The sequence below is a fragment of the Aphidius gifuensis genome, linkage group LG4, assembly GCF_014905175.1.
Source record: "Aphidius gifuensis isolate YNYX2018 linkage group LG4, ASM1490517v1, whole genome shotgun sequence".
In the NCBI taxonomy this organism is placed as follows: Eukaryota; Metazoa; Arthropoda; class Insecta; order Hymenoptera; family Braconidae; genus Aphidius; species Aphidius gifuensis.
In genome coordinates this window covers 51,740-72,859 of record NC_057791.1, presented here as the reverse complement: position 1 = coordinate 72,859, position 21,120 = coordinate 51,740, and the positions used below count along the sequence as shown (strand labels likewise).

Genomic DNA, 21,120 nt, shown 5'->3' with positions numbered 1-21,120 from the left:
TGTGATTTATCATTATAAAGGCATTTTAAATAAAAATATAAATACATAATTTATTGCAATAAAAAACATCAAAATGACTGTAAGTAAATTTTCATCAAAAATATTATTATCATTATTATATATTATAAAAAAAGAGACTACATTTAATTGTCATTTTTTAATAATATATTTATCATACATAACCTCAATAAATATAAATAAATATATTTATATTTTCAGAAAACAAAAAAGCTAAAAATCAGTAAAGTCAAGACAAACAATCAAAAAAGAACAAAATTATCTAAACAAGGAAAGCTAAAACTTCAAAGACACAAGCAGCCAAAAAAACAGATACAAAAACCTCCTCAGCTTAAACCAGAAGATAATCAAGATGATGAAGAAGAAGAAGAGAGTGATCATGGTGAAGACATGTTGTCTATGGTTGAAAAAGATGACATGGATTTTTTAGAATCAGCTGTTAATTTAAAATCATATAATATTCTTAAAAAAATACGTTTCAATGATACAACATCTGGTGATGATAAAAAACGTAGAAAAAGAAAATTAAATAAAGATGATACACCAATTGAAGATGAATATGAAGAAACTGCTACTAAACTTGAAGAAGAAAAAGGTAATAAAAGAGTTAGAATGCTTTTACCAGTTAAAACAAGTGATGGTTTTATTAAAAATCGTACCATTGAAGAAGAAGTAGTTGATGATGATGATGATGATGAAAATAATGATGAAAATAAAGAAAATAAACACGATGAAAAAGAAGAAAAAGAAATTGATAGTGATGAAGAAGTTATTGCTGATTTTGAACCAGAAATAAAAGATACTGAAAAAGAAAAAATATCAACAATTGAGCTATATGCATGTCGTGAAGAAGTATTAAGATCTAAAAAATTTAAAATTGGTTTATTATCAAGTGCATTATTGGAAAATCCAGAATTAAAAAAATCAAATTTTAAAGCACTACTTGATTTAATGGAAGAAAGAAATCCAGAAGTTAAAATAACTGTACGTAAAATAGCAACAGTATCATTATTTGAAGTATTTAAAGATTTACTACCATCATATCTTTTAAATCAAACAAAAGAAGAAGGTGTTAAATATAAAAAAGAAACACTATTATTATATGGCTATGAAGAGACACTATTACAAAGTTACAAACGTTATTTAACAAAACTTGAAAAAATGAGTGATAAGCTGAGAAAAAAAAGGTGAGACAAAAGTACTTACATTACCAGGAATAATTCTATCTGAAATAGCATTAACATGTATGTGTGAACTTTTAGTAACACATCCATATTTTAATTATTCAACAAATATTGCAAATTTTTTGGTACCATTTTTGGACAATAAACGTCCATCAGTTCGTGAAAAAGTATTTAATTGTATGAAAAATATATTTAAAGATGATAAACGTGGTGAATTGTCACTTGTTATTGTTCGTAAATTAAATCAATATATTAAGCAACGTGGTCACTCGGTTCATACTGAACTTGTTCAAGTACTATTGTCATTGAGAATAAAAGACATTGATCTTGATAAAGAACGTGATGATGAAATGAAACAAAAAAAATTAATGAGCCATAAACAACGTATACTTGCATTGAGTAAACGTGAAAGAAAAAAGTAAAAAGCTAGAAGCTGTTGAAAAGAGCTATTAGAAACAAAAGCTGAAGAAAATAAAGTTGAAAACAAAAATATTAACTGAAATAACAAGTATTGTATTTACAATATATTTTAGAATATTAAAACAAGCACCAAATAGTCAAGTATTATCTGTTTGTTTAGAGGGTCTAGCTAAATTTGCACATTGTATTAATCTTGAATTTTATCAAGATTTAGTTAATGTCATAAATACACTGATGGAAGAAAAAAATTTAGGTTTACGTGAACAATTACATTGTATACAAACTGTATTTACAATATTATCTGGACAAGGATCAGCATTAAATATTGATCCATACAGATTTTATGTACATTTGTATAAAAATTTATTATCAATTAATGCTGGAAAAAATCAACAAGATTGTCTTATTATTATTAAAATATTAATTCAAGTGTTGATTAATCGTAGAAAAAAAATAACACAAAATCGTTTAATTGCATTTATCAAGAGAATAGCAACAATGTCATTGCAATTACAACATCATGGATCATTGGGATTACTTGGTATTATTAAAATAATAATGCATTTAACAAAATCAATTGAGGGACTTCTTGATACTGATGCTAATTCTGGTGATGGTTTTTATCAACCAGAACTTGATGAACCAGAATGTTGTAATGCATATTGTACATCATTATGGGAACTTGTTGCATTACAAAGACATTATCATTCTGTTGTACAAAAAATATCACGTAATATTGCAGCTGGTGTACCAGTAAATGGTGATGGTTGTTTACCACCAGAATATGCAAAATTAAAACCAGAAGATTTGTATGAACAATTTGATCCAACTGGTGTTGTATTTAATCCATCAATTCCAGTACCTAAAAAGGCACCACAAAAAAATATAAAACATCATGAATTTGCTAATTTTGAATTTGGTGAATATGTTGAAAATATTTGCAAGCAAGATGACGATAATGATGATGATGATGCTGAAGAATCTAAAAATATTAAATGTAATTTTTATGACTGTATCATGAAGAAATAAATTTTTCTTTTTTTTTTTATATATTGAAATGTTGTTGTTATTATTATTATGTAAAAAAAATGGCCGTTATTAATTTATATATGTTCCTTCATGAAAACTTGTCTTAATTTTTTGTTAAATACGGGCGCGGACATAATGCTCTTATCAATGTTTATATTTTGTTAATAATAACTTGTAAAATTTCAGCTACTCCAAAAAAAAAAACAACAATAATTAATAATAATAATTAAAGTGTTGATAAATAAAATTCAATTGTTTACATCAAGTTAAGCTAAACATAAAAGAAAAGAGTTGGTTCACTTTGACACTTGATATTTGAAAGTGTTGTTTTTTTTTTAAAAAAAATATATTTTTACATAAACAATTAGTTGGATATTTTATTATATTAAAACATCATGAAGAATTTAATATATTTAATTTTTATTCTTGGAGTAGCAAGCAATAAAGGTATGTAATGAATTTTTTTGTTATTTTAATATTTAAAAATTGAATGTTGATTGTTGTTTGGTGGGGCGTGGTCTAGACTATTGAAATAATTATGATTCACTTGTTGATCATGTTAAATAACAATTAAAATGTAAATATATTTTTTTTTATAATTTAATAGTATCAGGATTGAGTTGGGGTGGAAGAATATTATGTTTTCAATGTGTCAGTAATCAGCCAGGATGTGCTGATGATCAAAGTTGGTGGTGGTTTTCTGGTGAATATTGTCCAGAGGATGAAGATAGTTGTGTTAAAATAATTGAGACAAAAGGAGGTAATTAATAATTATCATCATCATCATCATCATCAAATAAAATACTTTCTAACAAACAAGCAAATTATTTATTTATTATTTATTTATTTGCAGTTGAAAGAGTTATCACGAGAGATTGCTTGAGTAATATAAAAGCAAGAACAGATATACCTGCTGATAAATATGAAGGATGTCGAACATATGCCAAGGATGTACGTCTTGGTCATTATGTCAATAACAGTATAGCCCAATTAGATATTCATCGTAATTACTATGATCAAACTGAATTTTGTTTTTGTCATTTTCGTAATCGATGCAATGCTGCAAGTGGCTTGACAATTTCTGGAATTTTAATAACACTTGGTATAATCATTCATCATTTTATCAATTAATATTATTATTTTTTTAAATTTACTATTATAGTTCAAAATGAACTAGTCCGTCCAGTGAATCTCAGTGTAGATTTAAATATAATATCAAAAAAATTTAATCTATTAAGTTGAACGATTGCAATCGTACCTATCCGTCCAAAATATTTATATAACTTTTTTATAGAAATTTTTTTTTTATAAACTTATATTGACAATATATATTAATTATTATTAAAAATGGTATTTTTTTTTTTTACTTAAAAATTTATTACTACATTTGAATTACTATTATTACATGCATATGTATATATATATTTTTTTTTTTTTAAATTTGTACAATTATTTCTTACATGATTTTTAAAAACAATGTAAAAATGCTTATATTTGTTGTGAAATTATTGAAGCAACAAATACAGAGGCATAAAATAAAATTTTATCTTTTGTAACATGATTATTATTATCAACGTATGAACAGATATTATTTTTGTGTCAACGCATTTACAATAAATTAATTAAGAGCCAATATTTTAAAACAGTTTTCAAGCTGTATTTAAACTGGAGGGAATTGATTAATTTAAAAATTTTTACTTTTTCAGTTCTGCTTTTAGGCCTTGATGATGTGCAAATGTATTTGGTACTGAAATTGCTACAACATTCCGAAACCTTTTGAATAATTAATTGCTTTTAACAATCGATCTTCAAGTTTTTCAAATGACGAATAATCTGGCAAGAGTAATGTATTGAAGCAGGTATGAGCAATTGGTAGCCTATTGAAAAATATAAAAAAATTAAATTAATATTTAGTAAATTAAATAGTAAAGTTATTAAATTATCTGATTAATAATACCGATCAGAATCTGGACCATGTCGTGATATAACCATTTTTAATTTTGATAATCCACCAACTGGTACTCGATCACTTCCAGTTGTAAATTGTAATAATCTACGTTGACTTTCATGTGGTAAATGTGCAACATGCAAAAATATTTAACAGTATCACTGTCAACCGTATAACCATCATATTCAGTTGTTGTTTCAAGCTCAGCAAAATCAAATTCTTTACTTCCACAAATAAGCTAAAAAATAAAAAAATATTAAATTATTAAAATAAAACAATATACTTATAAGAATAAATAATACTTACTTGTTCAATTTCTTCAGGTCTAAATAACAATACCAATGGACTTTCATCAGTTACCATTGCAAAACCACGTCTAAATGCTTTAAATTGTCTCTCGACAGATTTATTTAATAAAAATTAGCATAAAGATCAACAAATTCTCTTTTATTTGTTTGATTAACATATATATCATCAGCATTATATTTTAAGTTCATGAAATAATAATGTAAAACATCATATATCCAACTTTAAATGTTTGCATAAATACATCAGCAATATCATCATCATGATAATTTAACATGTCATTTAATGTTCTATATAGAGTTGGACTCAATCTTCTAAATCAGCAAATACACCATTTCTTCCTAATAATTTACGATAAACAACCATTGGAAAATGTACATCCAATATAACATTATTATAAATAGCAAGACCAAGTACAACACCAATTAATGTAAATTGTGCATCTGATTCAAATGATGTTTGATTAAACCATGTTGTTTTGGTATCATCATTTAATGTAAACATACCATAATCAGGATTAAATATTTCTTCAATAATTAATTGAAAAATTTTTAGATACACCACCTTCATCAACACCTTGTTCACCTTCAAATTCAACAACTAATTGTTTTTTTAAATCTGATGGATTTTCCATTGATATCATTTCAATTTCAACTAATGCATCAGCAATTAAATAATCACGTCTAACTTTAATACGTAAATATGGATTTGTTGGTTGTCCAACAAATGATTGAAAAAATGACATACGTCTTTCACTATACATTCTTATTCTATTATCATAATATAAACCCAATGTTTTTGTTGCTGGTGTTAATATAAATGAATAATTCATAAAACTAAATTTTTTTGGTGCTTCATTTTTATAATATGCAAAATCTTTATCCATTTCAACCATTTCACTTAAAAATTCATGATAAAAATCAGTATATGGTATTGATGGTCTACGTGAATCAAGTGTATAAATACCCAATTCAATTGCCAATGGATCTTGTATTGGTAATGTAGTTGTAGTTGTTGTTATTCTATTTATTTTATCATCATCATCATCATTATTTTTATTATCATCATCATCATTTTCATCTTCATCAATATTATTATTATTATTATTATTATTGTTGTTGTTGTTGTTGTTATCATGTTGTTTATTAAAATCACAATCACGACTATATTCTGGTGAATCAATTTCACCAGCCAACATACTTGCATAATATATTATTTTCATAACTTTTGTTGGTGCTGTTATTGTTATCTTGTATACAATAATCACGTGTAAAAAAACCAGCAAATAATTTAAGTGTTATTAATTGTTGTAATGTTTGTAGTAAATTTGGTAAACGTGTTTTACAATGTTTTGCCCATAAACGTGATAATAATGCTTGTGCTTTTATTGGTAAACAACTTGCTGCTTTGCATAACTTGTGTAATGCATATTCAAGATAATCATTACTACCAAGTACCGGTATTTCAAATACAATTAAAAATATATTAACAAGGGTATCAATACTTTCTGATTTTTTTGAACTACCACCACTGAGATCAAGTTCAATATTATTAGCAAGTGTAACAAGTGCATTGACTAGAGATGATTCAAATTTTTCACCTTTTTTTTTTTTTTCGAAAAAATAAATGATTTTAATTAATACCTTTATAAATATTAGATTAGATAGATAAATTAATATACAATTACCTGGTATTTTCCATAATTCTGTAAATGATCGTCTAACTGATTCAATATCAACATTTGTATCATCTTGATCTGGTACACTTGGTGGTGCTGGATCACTACTATCAATTTCTTTATCCTCACCTTGAAGTGAACGTACAGCTTCTTTATTTAAATCACCTGGTGGTTTTAATAATGATTCTGGTGCACGATCTAATAGTGCTGCTAATGGTGAATCACTTTTTTCAATTTTTTTAAAACTTTTACTTAATGCTGTTGATGATGAAAATACCTCACCAAGTGTTCGTATTAATAATGAATAATTTTCTTCTGTTTTACATGTATCCAATATTTTTAACAATTTTGCTTCTGTTAAATATGGAATTTCTTTATCTGTAATTTTAAGTAAATTTATCATTTATTATATATTTATAAAAAACAAATTAATATTTTTATATTTTTTAAAATAAAAAAATAATAAATGAAACATGCGGATTAATTGGAAATTGGTAATAGGAATTTTATTTGGATTTTTTAATTACAAAATTTAATTATGAATTAGGAATTTTGGATTTATGAATATTTTTTTGACTCAAGATATCTAAGATACAAAGCAAGAACAATTAATTCAGCAACAGCATCTTTTTCACCATCTTTATCATTAATTTTTTTAAATTTTTTACTTGTTTTTTTAATATTTGTTTTTTTCATTGTATTATTTTTACGTTTAATATATTTTCTTTTTTTATTTTTATCTTTTTTATTATGACGTTTTTTAGTTAAATTTTTATTATATGCTTTTAATAATCTATCAAAACTTGGTGATTTGACAATTGATGCTGATGAATCATTTGCTGATTTATCATCATCATTATCAATAATTGAACAATCAGAATTTGAATCTCTTGTTAATGAATAATTTTAAAACAATTACAATGTCTTTTAATTGTATTTTGTTTACGATGTGGTGATTTATTTGTACTACGTTGACGTTTTGAATTTTTATTGTTACTTGCTTGTTGTAAATTAAGACAATCATTTGGTTCATCATGATGATGATTGTCATTATTTGATGTACTTGGAAAATATAATTTAATTGATGATGATATGGATGTTTTTGGTGTTGGAAATTGTATTGATGCATCAATTTGCATTGGTAGTGTTATACCGTCAGTTGAACATGATGGATTCATTGTTTTAGATGGTAAGCTACTTTTTTCCAATATTGTTGGACCAGTTGCAATTGATGTTCTTGGTACTTTTGATGGTTGTTGATTTTCATCACAAAGTCTTGCTTCTTGAGAAAATAATTGTATTGCTAAACCAGCTGCTTGATTTGGTGTTAAATTTGTCACCTAATTTATTTAAAAAAAAAGGAAATTTCACATTTTTATATTTTTCATCATTATATAAAAAGTTGAATGTATATTTTCATACCTTGCCACTTGATGCACAATTTTGATTATCACATTGTGAATTACCACAACCATCAGTTAGTTGAAAAAAATATTTTTCAATTAATTTTTTAGCTGCTGCACGTTTCATGTCACTACAGGGACTTTCAGCTCCGACCCTGTTGTAGATTTTTTATTTTTTTTTTTATTAATTAACAAACAAACATACTTATATAAAAAAAAATTTGTAAATTCATAAATTCAATTCCAACACAGAAATGGTCTTGTCATCGTTCCAAATTTATATATCAAATTCAACAAAGAAACCTTGTACATTTGATTTTTATTATTTTTTTTATTTTAAAAAATATAAACGTACAAAATTTTTATGCTAATTTTAGGTTTTTTTTTTTGTTTTGTTTCTGTCACATGGAGTGTCAATGACTTGTCAAAATTAATAAAATTAAGGCAAAATATTAAACAGCTGATATTATTATCGTCAAACATGTCATTAAAATAAAAATAAATAAATATACCTAGATGCAAGATCTTCACCAGGGTCCTCTTGATTCTTGGCGTTCATAGATTCTGAATGACGTTGATATTATGTCTCAATGACTTGTTGATAATTTTTAATATTGTCAATAAATAAAATAAACTTTTGATGATGATGATGATGCACTATTTGAATTAATTATTTGCTTTTTTTTTGTTTTACAATTTAACAAACACAATTGATTATATTATTTTTTGTAATTAAAAATTTTTAACCTTGAAAATTACACACCAAGTTTATTGATAATAACAATAATAAAAAAATTAATATACAATTTCTTCAATAAAAACTTAAAAATTTAATTTATTTGTTTTTTTTTTTCTTTATAATAAACTAAATTTAGAGTTGGGTTCGTTGTGTTGTTAACCAAAATATAATATACACACAAAAAATTGAAACACACACACTTGATTTTATGTTGTTAAATAGAGAGAGAGAGAAGTTTGTGTTGTATGAAACTATGAACGATGAAATGGTGAAAAATTGAGGAGAATTGAGGAGAATTGTGGAGTTGGTGGGTGGAAAATGACGAGAAGAAAACCAGGTATAAAAACTATTATATTGCGTCTTTGTTTTCAAATTTTCTTTTTAAAATTAAATTAAAAAAAAAATATTTAGCTATGTGTATATAAAACTATTTTAAAAACTTTTTTTTTTTTTTTTTTTTTCATAAAATTTTTTGTTTTTTGTATTTAAAAAAATAAATTAAAAAAAAATATAGAATATAAATTTATTTTATTCTACCTATTTCCGTTGTATTATTAATACAAAAAAAAAAACAAAATAGAACTACGCACGCTCAATATGGCGAATAAAAAAAAAAAAAAAAACATAGTAATGAAAGAGTTAGCGCTGAATGCAATACCCGCGTAATTAGCAAACAAAAATATAGTACCTTTTATTTTATTTATTTATTTAAATTATTAGATGAAATATATGACCATTTTTTATGTTTAGAATATTGATACTACAAAAAAATAACTTTTGTTAATGATTTATTATTTATTTCTAATTTTTTTTTTTTTTTATCAATTTTTTACAATATAAATAATATACTAATAATAAATGTTTTATTGAAAAACAAATGAATTGGATTTAAATAAATGATGATTTTCAAATATTCCTTCCTATTGGCAAATGGAATGGTAAGAAAATTTACAATTCTCTCGAGATTTTTATCATATATATATGTATGTATGTGTATATAATTTTCATGAGTGTGTAGGTATGCACTTTTCATCATCGATTTTCACAAAACTCTCTTTTTATTTTTTTAATTTTTCTTTTATCTGATGATTAGATGGTAGAAAATTAAATTCTCATATATAATTCAACAGTATCAATTTATATTTTAATTTAGATAGAGATAAATATATTAAAAAATATTATGATTATTCAATTAATTATTATATTATTATTATTTGTTTTTTTAATTACGATTGTTTATTTGAGGAAATGAAATGAAATAAAATAATTATATCGCATAAATTTTTTTAAATATAATTTAAACTTTGTTTTTTGATATTTTTTAAAAGTTTATTTTTATATCAATAAGGGTTATTTTTTGAGGGTGGGATGAAATGATAAAGAAAATGAAAAAAAATTAGGATAAAACTTCCGCTTAAATGCGGTTGAATTTCGATCAAGGACAATATTCTCATTCGTTTTTACCCCTAATTTTGTCATCATCATCATCATCACTCCGATAAATTTTCACACTGAATAACCAACCAATTTTAATGGAAACATCAACAAATGAATTGTAAAATTTTAATTAAACAAAATAATAAATAAATAAAATTAATTTAAAACAATTACAATTAAATTTCTAAATATTATTTGAAACAATATTATTCACAAGGTTGATGAAATTAAAAGCTAATGATTTATCGACTTTTTTATCCAAAATTATTTTCATTGTCTAAAAAGGTGAATTGATTAAAGTAGATGTACAATTTGACACAGTAACACATTGAAATATTGGATATAAATTTAGCATATAAAAAAAAAAAAAAAACATATGACCCAGTATGTTTTAGAAAAGAAAGAGAGATCAATTGAACACAAAATATTTTGTCAATATGTAATATACTATTTACTTTTTTTTCTTTATATCAAAAACCCTTGATTGAATTTCTTTTTTTTTTATTTTTTTTATTTTTTTGTCCTCCTGAGTTTATCAATAGGATATTCTCTGACTGCAATTCTAAATCGATGCATTCGAGGTTTTTATTTATATTTTTCATTCAACAATAAAAACTTTGCCAATAATTTAGAAAATAAAAAAAAAAAAAAAAACATTGTCATACTTAAATGTTTTTGTATTTTGTCGTTGACAATGTGTAAATAATTGTTAATTTAATTTGCAAATTAATATTCATCATTGTCATCAGGTATCATATACTTGAAAATTGAGGTCAACATAAATATTAATTCAAAATATAAATCATTTTTGTTGATAAATGAAACAAAATGTTACTAAATTAATTAATAAATAATTGTTTTAAAGAATTTCGTTTGATAAAATATATATTTCTTCAAACGAAATTTTTAAATATAAAAATTACACAGGGTAAATTGACTTTTGACCTTCGAATGATGATGGCTTTGTGACCTCAACCATTGTCACTTTGCATATATGAAAAGCAATATCATATCATGTTAAAATTTAAAAAAAAAAAGATCAAACTTTCTGATATGTTGAGGCAACTTTTACATATAAAAAATTTTCTTTTACTTTCAATATTTGACACAAAGTTTTTCATCTTTTCTCAAAGGAATCAACAGCTCTTCTTTGAAAAAAAATTAAAAAGACAAGAAAATTTAATTTTAAAATGACAATAAAACAATTTTAAAATCATATTATTTTAAAAAACAACTTGACATTATAAAAATAAAAAATGAAATAGTTATCATCCCTAATAATTTTTATTTCAGTCATCTAATATATATCAAGTTTATTTCAAACTATCGCGTCATTAAGACTGCACATAGAGTATATGAACGAGATAAAAAATATATACAAATTAAAGTGAGAAAAAATAAAATAGAAAAAAAGAAAAAAAAAAAAAAGGAGTGAGTGAGTGAGGGAGTGAGTGAGTGAGGCTGTGGGAATACTTTGGGGTAGGACACAGATTCGCAGGAGCAGTAATATCGATCTATTCCCCCAGCCAAATATATCTATGTGTTGATACTAAAATTGTCTTTATGTGTTGGTCTAGGCAGGCACCTGACATTGCCATTGGTGCTTGATTATTCACAACCAACCGGAGGCTGACTAAACGCGGGCATTTTCACTTAACTTTTTTTTTTTTACCTCCGTTCGTTGATAAAAATATTTTTAAAAATTTTTTCACCAAATAAAACAACAGTTTAACGTCATTCAAATTATACCAAAAAAAGTGTCGATTGATAAAATTTAGTGTGTAAAAATTTATTAATCATTTACCTATTGTTTTTATTTAAAAGAATTTTTAAGGGTAGTTTTTTTTTTTTTTTTTTTTTCTTCTTCTTTAGGGAGTGATGTAAGGTGGGGTAACTGACTATTTGTTATTATTTATTTATTTATTTATTTTTTTTACTTGGTTAAATTTTGAGTTTATTTATTATTTATTTTAAGGGTGCAAATATTTGTGGATAAGGTTTTCAAGGTTTCTCTCTGAGTGACTGCTCAATGTCGAATAAATGACCTCGACGCCGGGTAACAGCTGACTGCATCAATTTATTTAAGAAATTAATTAAATTCATATTTTATTTTTTTAAAATATTTAGAGTTTATTGATTTTTTTTTTTTTTTTTATTTATTTTGATCTATTTGTGATTAATTTTGAATAAATTGGTAAGTGAAATTTTTTAAAATTTTATATTAATTATTATTTAAATCTTTTTAATTTCTATCATAAAAAAATAATACAATAATATTGTTGGTTTTTTTTTATTTTAAATAATAATAACACTAATGGAATGAAAATTTGACGAATAATTTAAATAACATTATCAAATTGAAATAAATTTCATAACAAAAAAATATTGCATAAGTAAAAAAGAAAAAAAATGTTATATTCAATTTACTTATTGATATTATTATTTAAATAACATTTATAAAATGCAAAAATATTTAAAATATTTTTTTTTTTTATTTTTTTAGGTGCTAAATTCATACTGAATTTTAAATGAAGTTTTAACAGTAAAAATTATATTTTCTTAGTGACTGATTGTTAGCCTGATGTCGTGATACTAAACTTGTTGATAAAATTAATTTAAAAAAAAATAATCTCGTATAATAAAAAATTTAAAAATGAAAAGAATAATAAAATCTTGAAATAAATATACAAAAGAGCGAAAAAAATCAACAGATGATGGAAGACACATCTCCACGAATGAGGCCTTACCTCGAATCTTGGGATGTAAGTTTATTTGTTTTTCTTTAGCTATATATAATTAGGAATTAATTAAATTGATTCATTTAAAAAAAAAAAAAACAGAATGAAGATAAATATTCAGTTGCAAATAGTCAAGCACCATTGCAAGACGGTGAAGATGATCATCCAGAACGTGGTACTTGGACTGGAAAATTTGATTTTTTATTATCACTGCTTGGTTACAGTGTAGGACTTGGAAATGTTTGGCGGTAATTATATTAAAAATAATAAATAATAAATAATTATTAACATCAATTAATTAATTGTTTTTTTTTTTTCAAAATATAGTTTTCCATATTTGTGTTATTCAAATGGTGGTGGTGCCTTTCTCATACCATTTACAATAATGCTCATAATTGCTGGATTACCATTGATGTTTATGGAACTTTCATTGGGTATTGATTATTTATTTATTATCAATTATCAATTAAATGAAATAATATAAATATTTTTTTTCAAGGTCAATATGCAAGTCTAGGACCAGTTGCAGCGTATCAAAAATTTTCACCACTTTTACGAGGTCTTGGCTATGGAATGGTTCTTGTTAGTTCAGTTGTAATGCTTTACTACAATTTAATTATTGCCTGGACAATTCACTATATGTTTGCCTCAATCTTCAGTCAGTAATTTTATAATTATTAATTATTTTTTATCATCATCTTTGTGTATAATAATTATTTTATTATTTTTCTATTAAGGTGGAAGCTCACTGCCATGGAGTAATTGTGAACCTGAATGGAGTGGTGAAGATTGCATTGAACCAATTGCTGCTGAAGAATGTGCTGAAAGAAATAATTCATATTTTAAACGACAATGTTTAAATTCAACTCAAATGACAGCTATGGGTTTAACTATGGAAAATATAACATCAGCAATAAGACGTCCACCAGCTGAAGAATATTTTGAGTACTATTATTATTTATTATTTAATACAATCAACAATATTAAAACAATATTATTTATATTTTTATATTTTATTTGTAGACATCATGTACTTGGAATGAGTCATGGAATTGAATATACTGGATCAATTAAACCAACCATGGCTGCCTGTTTATTTTTAGCATGGGTCATTGTATTTCTTTGTCTGAGTAAAGGTGTACAAAGTTCTGGAAAAGTTGTATATTTTACAGCTTTATTTCCATATGTTGTTTTGGTAATTTATATATAGCAATTAAATAAATATTAATTTGCTAATATTTGATTTTTTTTTATCAACAGATTGCACTATTTATACGTGGTATATTATTACCTGGTGCTGATGAAGGTATATTATTTTATTTAACACCAGATTACGTTTAACAACAGCAAAAGTATGGGGTGATGCTGCTGTACAAATATTTTTTGCTCTAAGTCCAGCATGGGGTGGTTTAATAACACTAAGTTCATATAATAAATTTGATAATAATTGTTATAAAGATTCATTGATTGTTGCTGTAAGTAATATTGGTACATCATTTTTTGCTGGACTTGTTATATTTTCGGTTATTGGATTTCTTGCACATGAACTTGGTGTACCAGTTGCATCAGTTGTTGATCAAGGTGCTGGATTAGCATTTATTGTTTATCCAGAAGTTGTTGCAAGACTTCCAATTGCTCCAGTATGGTCATTATTATTTTTTGTCATGTTATTGACACTTGGACTTGATTCACAATTTGCATTAATGGAAACAGTTACAACAGCAATACTTGATGGTATTCCATCATTGAGAAATTTTAAAACTTGGGTTGTTCTTGGTGTATCAATATTTGGATATGCTGGTGGACTTGTATTTACAACAAATGTAAATAATAATAATGATTTATTTTATTTTTATTATTAATATATTTATAATAATTTTTTATTTTTTAGGCAGGAATGTATTGGCTTCAACTTATGGATAAATATGCAGCAAATTGGTCTGTTTTATTGATAGCAATTGCTGAGTGTATACTTGTTGCTTGGGTTTATGGAGCTGATAGATTTTTAGATGACATACAAATGATGATTGGTAAACGTGGTAAATGTTGGAGATTTTTTTGGAAATGGATGTGGAAAATAATAACACCAGCAACATTATTTTTTATACTATTTTTTAATTGGGTTGAATATGAGCCATTGTCATATGGTACATATATTTATCCAAGATGGGCTGATGCTGTTGGCTGGATTGTTGGTTTATTTCCAGTTTGTGTTATTTTAATAATGGCTGCGGTAATTGTTAATTATATTATTATTTTATATATTCATTTAATATTTAATATATTAATTTTCTTTTTTTTTCTATAACAAAAATTTAGTGGCAAATTAAAAGTACAAAAAGACGTTCATCATATGATGAAGATGATGATGATGATTATGATGAAGAAACAGATCCAAGATTATCACGTAGTTCTGAACGTGTTAAAAAAAAAAGAAAAAAAGAATCAATTTGGATCAGAGCAAGGATACTTTTACAAGCAACACCTGAATGGCGACCAGCTTCTAAAAATTTTTCATCATCAAGAAATTTAACAAATACATCATTACCAGGTAAAAATTAAAATATAAAAAAAAAACAACAATAATTTATACAATTATTTGTCAAATATATTATGGCTTTTTTTATTACAAGGACAAGCTTATGATTCAGTACGTGATACAATTGTTCTTGTTAATGGACAACCACTTGTACAACAACCACCACCAACAACAACAACAGTATCATCATCATCAAGTCAAAAACTTCCTGGTCCTTCAATACTTAAAAATTCAAGTAAAGCTGATTTAATAACATCACAACAAGTTTGACGTGACGTTCACTTTTTATCTGATGACGATAATGACGATGATGATGATGATGATGATGATGATGAAAATTAATTTTTATTATTTATATTTTATTCTCAGATAATTAATTTTAGAGTCTTGAGAATTTATTTAAAATATTAATTTTATTTTAATAATTTTTTATTGTTTTTTAGGTCTTAAATAATAAATAATCATACAATTTGATATAGGAAAATAATATATTCATTTTTTGAGGATAAAAAAAATTTGCCATAAGCACATTGTCCAGGTGTTTTGCTCATTAGAATCGTAAAAATAAGATATATATATATTTCATCTTTCAAAAAGCATATAATTTATTTTATTTATTGTTGTATTTTTTTTATAGAGAAATATATTTATTTTTCATCAATGTCAAGTTGTTTTTTTTTTTTTTTTTCTATTTAACACATCACAAGTGTACGTAAAGTCAATAATGTGAAAGGATTTACATATTCAAGCGATATATATGTATTATAAATGTATTTATTGAAATCAAATATTTTTTTTTTTATTAGGAATGATGAATAATCTTTACCAGCTCGTTTTACAAAAAAAATAATTAAAATTGAATAATGTTAGATGAATTATAATTGATGTATAATCGTTGACAAAAAATTAACAGAGACTTGCGCTGAATTGTATAGTTTATTCTACATAAAGAAAAAAAAAGAAAAAAAAATTAATTGATATAAGCAAAAAAAATATAAATAAATAAACTATTTAAAATAGCCGATATGAATGAACGTAAATGTTCAAGTTGTCATATCTGCGTTTGCGTGATTAAATGATTAAATTAACAAAAAAAAAAAAATTCATAAATTGATAGTATTTTAATTACAAAAGTGAGATTAATTAATTTACTTGAAAAAAAAAAAAAGAAATTTATTTACTCTAAAAAAACGTTATTTACTAGTATAGAAAAAAATATATATATATTTTTTTTCATCGTTTTTATTATAGCTGTTGTTATTGTTTCAAAATAATTGTTTATAATTTTTTATTTTATTTTTTTTTTTATAGTTGCATTAAATCCATTGAAAAAGAAAAAAAAAACCCCAGTAATTTATAAATAAACGTTAATATAAAATCAGGTCAATAAGCATTGTTTTAAAAAAAATTGAAAATAAAAATTTAAGTGACTATAGTGCCATATGTGATTAAAGTTAATAGTTCTAGATGGTAAATGTTGAAAAAATGAGTAAATAATAAGACACTAGAATTCATTAAACAAAAAAATTAGAAAAAAAAAAACAAAATGTAACAATAATTATTTGGCGAAATGATTTAGAAAATTTTATGGTTGATCAAAACACGATGACTGATAGTTAAAAAAATGTTGATAATAATATAAAAAATAATCAGATTATAAACCAGTTGGATTTTTGATAAAAAAGTATAAGAAAGTTTTAAAAAATATTTAAACAAAGAAGAGTTTGAGCGAAAAGTACAAAATGCCTTATGGCATATTAAAATTAGTGAGAAATGATTAAGAATTAATTGGACAATTGAGCAATTAAAAAAAAAAACAAAAACAATATTTATATTAAATAATAAATCAATGGAATTGATTGTCTCGATGTTAGCTAAAATTTCATTTAAAAAATAAAATAATAACAATCAAAATTATTAGTTGAAAAAAAATTAATAAACGTTATACAATCAAGACACAATAAATAAAGCCAAAAATATTGAAATCAAACGAAAGATATAATTAAATTTTATGAAAATGTTTAAACAAAAAAAAAAAGAATAAATGTATAAAATATAAATAAATGTTGTTGCATATTGTTAAGTTGACAAACACTGCAAAATATTATTAATTATTATTAATAAAAAACAAATCCAAGGAATTAATAAAATTTGAAAAATTAAATAATATATATATTGACAAAAAGTAATTGATTGTATTATTATTATTGTACATTGTGTCATCGACAAGATAAATTATAAAATTATATGTGTACATAATAATGTGTGTACGTGTGTAATAAAATTATAAAAAAAAAAAAATGTTGATAAATGGTTGAATTATAAATTATCTAAAAATATAAAATTTAAAAAAAAGTTTAATTTTCTTTTTTAATGTTTATCGTATTTATCATCAACAATTATATTTTTTTTTCAACTTAATATTAATTTTAGTATAATTATCATTAGCATATTCATTTGTGTGATTTTAAATTTGCATAAATATTCATCAAGTGACGCATTCAAATAACAAAATTATCTGCACTTGAATAAAAGTATAAAAAAAAATATTTAAAACGAAATAATAAATTTACAATGAATCATGTGTAATTAATTTGAACCAGATGTTTCCAATGCACAAAGATTTCATTGTGGTGAAATTTTAAATATATAAAATCATCAAAAACCTTGTGTGTCTATTTTCTTCCTTATTTATTGAATGTTTTATTTAAGCTAATTTTGAATGATTTTTGTCCACAGGTGTGCCACCAACATGATTGTTATTGATCATCAATGTCATCAGAGCTCGTACTCATAAATGATGTACTATATTCAAAAGGTATAATAAATAAATATTCTTCAATTGTTAATAATTATTAAAAAATATAAAAATATAATAATTGTAGATAGATAAATTTTTAAATTTGTTGATCACGCTGTTTGATTTTGTTGTTGTGGTGGTCGTAGAATTACCTTTGTTCTAGCAATTGCTCCTAATATTGGCTTAAACAATATTATTATAATTGCAATAATAAATGATAAGAGAACAAGAATTTGTGATGTTGAATTATCAGGAAATGCATAATTCCATGAACCATTTATAATTGTTATTAAAAATAATATTGTCATTCCAATACCACCATATCCATGTACAACTTTTAATAATATTGGACGTACTTTTGGATAAAGCCAACGTGTATTATTTGCTAATACACCAAATAATCCAACAAAAGTTGCAAGTATTACTGATGCTAAACCAATTTTACCATGTAATGTTGTAAAATGTTCTTTATCATGAATATTTTTATTTATTATTATTACTATTAGACCAATGTACATCAATGACAGGCCAATTGTATGAAGAATCCAGTGGATTGTTATTCTATTAATACGTGATACTTTTTGATTTAAATTTGCCTCACCAGATATACTAAAGACACCTTCAAATATTAATAAACCCACCTGTAAATAATTTTTACATATTAATTTATTTATTTGACTTTGTTTTTTGCTTTTTTATGTTGTCATTTTTATTAACAGATAAAATTTTTTTATTATATACTTATTTGTTTTTAAAAATGTCAACAAGTTTTATATCTTTTTTTTTTTTTTAAATTATTAAACTTACACCAATGACCATACACGTTGGATGCCATGAAAATAGTACATCCAAATTACCAATAAAAAATGACAAAATATAAATGACAGGTGCCAATAATAGTACATGTGTCAAAACAGACATAACAAGTCCAAATGCATTTGGTAAACCTTTAGTTTCTCCTTCTGGTTTCATTTTTAATTTTTATATTTATAAATTTTTATGCTTCTGAAATTTTAAAATATTCATATAAGTAATTAAATATTATTTTTTTTCCCACAATTTATTTCATTTTTTTCATTTGAATTTTTTTAATTATTGTTGTTAATATTTTAGACAATTATTCTATTGTCAACGAGACGTATATAATAAATTACGTGATTCATTAATAGATTCTATTGAAAAATAAATAATTTAAAAAAATCATAAAAAAAACTTGCAATATCTCTCTTTGTGAGTTGAAATTTTTTTTTACTTTTTAAATTTTGTAATTGCCACAAGTGATCTCGCAATTGAAATTCCTGACTTTATACATTCACACTATACATTTTTAGATCCGACCTCATTGATTATTATTTGAACAATCAACTTAAATATTATAAATAAATCAATTTCTATTTTTTTTTTTTTTTTTTTCTATTTTTTTCCAGCCAATATATACACAACGTGTGTGTTCTACTTTTACTGTTCCCCTTAATTATTATTTTTAGAAAATTTTTGTATACATTATTTGTATTTACCTTCAATTATTTTTAATAATTATTATTTTTTAAATTTTAATTTAAAAATAAATTTATTAATAATCCATTTGTCGCATGTATAAATAATTTTTGAACGACGAAACACTTGTAAATATTATTTATTTATTTATTTATTTTATCACTGTCACTGTTTATAGTATTTTTTAAAAAAGTTTCAAGTAAACATAACGTACTGATAATGCATTGATAATGAGAAAAAAATAAATGATAAAAATATTAAAAAACGAAATGTGCAGGCAAGCATGAAGTTAGTTCGCATTTACGACTGTTTCGCGAAAGAAATCATCAAGAGAGAAAAGACTGTGTCTCTCCCACTATATCCCATGCCCACTTTTTATAATACTACTACAAAATTATATATTTCTTTTTTTTTTTCTTTTTTTTCTTTTATTATTCGTGTAGATAAATAAATCTTGGAGAATTTGTTCCGTTCACTCGATGGAATCAGCACGGCCTTGGTATATTATACCGCTAATCGACTTACAATTTTACAAACCAGACATAAATAAATAAATAAATAAATAAATAAAAATATGCCATATGAGTTTAGGATATTTGCAAAGATGATGATAATAATAAGGAAAAGATATATATTTTTTTTCTCATCGAATTTTTTGATACAGTCTGTTGATGATTATGTCATGCATCAATGCAAAAAAACCAATATGATATATTCAACCTTGTGCTGCAGCTGAATTTGATGAATCATTTTTATTTTATTTTTTTTTAAATATTTAGAAACTAAATTTTTATGTATTTTATTTTTAAATAAAACTCTTGTTTGTTGATTTTGTAATAAATTTAGAAAAAATTTATGTTTATTATCAACAAAATTTTATTATTATAGCAAAAAAAGTAAAATTAGAATTAATTTCGATAAAAAATAAAAATATTTTTCACGAAATACTTGCGCATATATATAATTGATGAGCACAATAGTTGATCGATAATTATTATAATCATAATTATATTATAAGCACGTTAATGTACTCACAATACAACGTGAAAGAATGTACGTCTGTTTCTTTTTTTTTTTTTTTTTAATATTTATTTTTAATATATCTATACGCCTACTAAATACTCCTGCGTTTTCCGCTTTCATCATCATTCACACGTTAAACAATAATATATATAGCTATTTATTATTTCGTGTTTAAAAATTTATCATTTAAAATTATATTATTATGCTCATAAAATTTAATATATTTTTATTTTGTTTAAAAAATAATTTTCCAATGGAAAATTAATTTCAAAAATTTTCCTATATCATTATACGCGGGTGTTGTTTTCAGCGCCAACTCTCGTAAACTATTTTTTTTTGTATTGGTTTTTAAATGTTGTAT

The 21,120-nt window shown here is 23.8% G+C and overlaps 3 protein-coding genes and 2 pseudogenes across 4 annotated transcripts; 3 read left to right on the top strand and 2 right to left on the bottom strand.

Annotated features, from left to right (window-relative positions):
* The first annotated feature begins 225 nt into the window (after positions 1-225).
* LOC122853663 lies at positions 226-2,921 on the top strand (annotated as a pseudogene).
* LOC122854115 lies at positions 2,776-3,864 on the top strand. Its single transcript, XM_044154527.1, has 3 exons — positions 2,776-3,098; positions 3,259-3,411; positions 3,505-3,864. Exons 1-3 carry the CDS (start codon positions 3,047-3,049, stop codon positions 3,780-3,782), a joined length of 483 nt encoding a protein of 160 aa, XP_044010462.1. The 5' UTR covers positions 2,776-3,046; the 3' UTR covers positions 3,783-3,864.
* A 543-nt stretch (positions 3,865-4,407) lies between these two features.
* LOC122854114 lies at positions 4,408-8,677 on the bottom strand (annotated as a pseudogene).
* A 2,974-nt stretch (positions 8,678-11,651) lies between these two features.
* Positions 11,652-16,981, top strand: LOC122854112 (sodium- and chloride-dependent glycine transporter 1-like). Its single transcript, XM_044154524.1, is given in 12 exon segments — positions 11,652-11,939; positions 12,726-12,924; positions 13,003-13,148; positions 13,228-13,334; positions 13,400-13,558; positions 13,638-13,845; positions 13,924-14,095; positions 14,161-14,230; positions 14,233-14,723; positions 14,792-15,133; positions 15,220-15,451; positions 15,534-16,981. Coding segments are annotated over 11 exon segments (2,154 nt in total). The 5' UTR covers positions 11,652-11,939; positions 12,726-12,873; the 3' UTR covers positions 15,710-16,981.
* LOC122854113 (transmembrane reductase CYB561D2-like) lies at positions 16,306-20,078 on the bottom strand. Of its 2 annotated transcripts, XM_044154526.1 has the most exons (4): positions 19,757-20,066; positions 19,047-19,244; positions 18,392-18,880; positions 18,093-18,244 (listed from the first exon to the last, which is right to left on the bottom strand). In XM_044154526.1, exons 2-4 carry the CDS (start codon positions 19,209-19,211, stop codon positions 18,218-18,220), a joined length of 681 nt encoding a protein of 226 aa, XP_044010461.1. In that variant the 5' UTR covers positions 19,212-19,244; positions 19,757-20,066; the 3' UTR covers positions 18,093-18,217. The 2 variants fall into 2 exon arrangements, with proteins under 2 accessions (XP_044010460.1, XP_044010461.1); XM_044154525.1 differs by having other exon boundaries at positions 16,306-18,880; positions 19,757-20,078.
* Positions 20,079-21,120: the final 1,042 nt, after the last annotated feature.

What these genes read in the sequence shown, in the direction of transcription:
- LOC122854115 (XM_044154527.1), top strand. Translation starts at nt 3,047, where the DNA reads ATGAAGAATTTAATATATTTAATTTTTATTCTTGGAGTAGCAAGCAAT. An exon ending in TGGAGTAGCAAGCAATAAAG is followed by an intron (nt 3,099 to 3,258) that starts GTATGTAATGAA and finishes ATAATTTAATAG; the next exon opens with TATCAGGATTGAGTTGGGGT. An exon ending in AATAATTGAGACAAAAGGAG is followed by an intron (nt 3,412 to 3,504) that starts GTAATTAATAAT and finishes ATTTATTTGCAG; the next exon opens with TTGAAAGAGTTATCACGAGA.
- LOC122854113 (XM_044154525.1), bottom strand. Translation starts at nt 19,211, where the DNA reads ATGAAACCAGAAGGAGAAACTAAAGGTTTACCAAATGCATTTGGACTT. An exon ending in CAACGTGTATGGTCATTGGT is followed by an intron (nt 18,881 to 19,046) that starts GTAAGTTTAATA and finishes AATTATTTACAG; the next exon opens with GTGGGTTTATTAATATTTGA.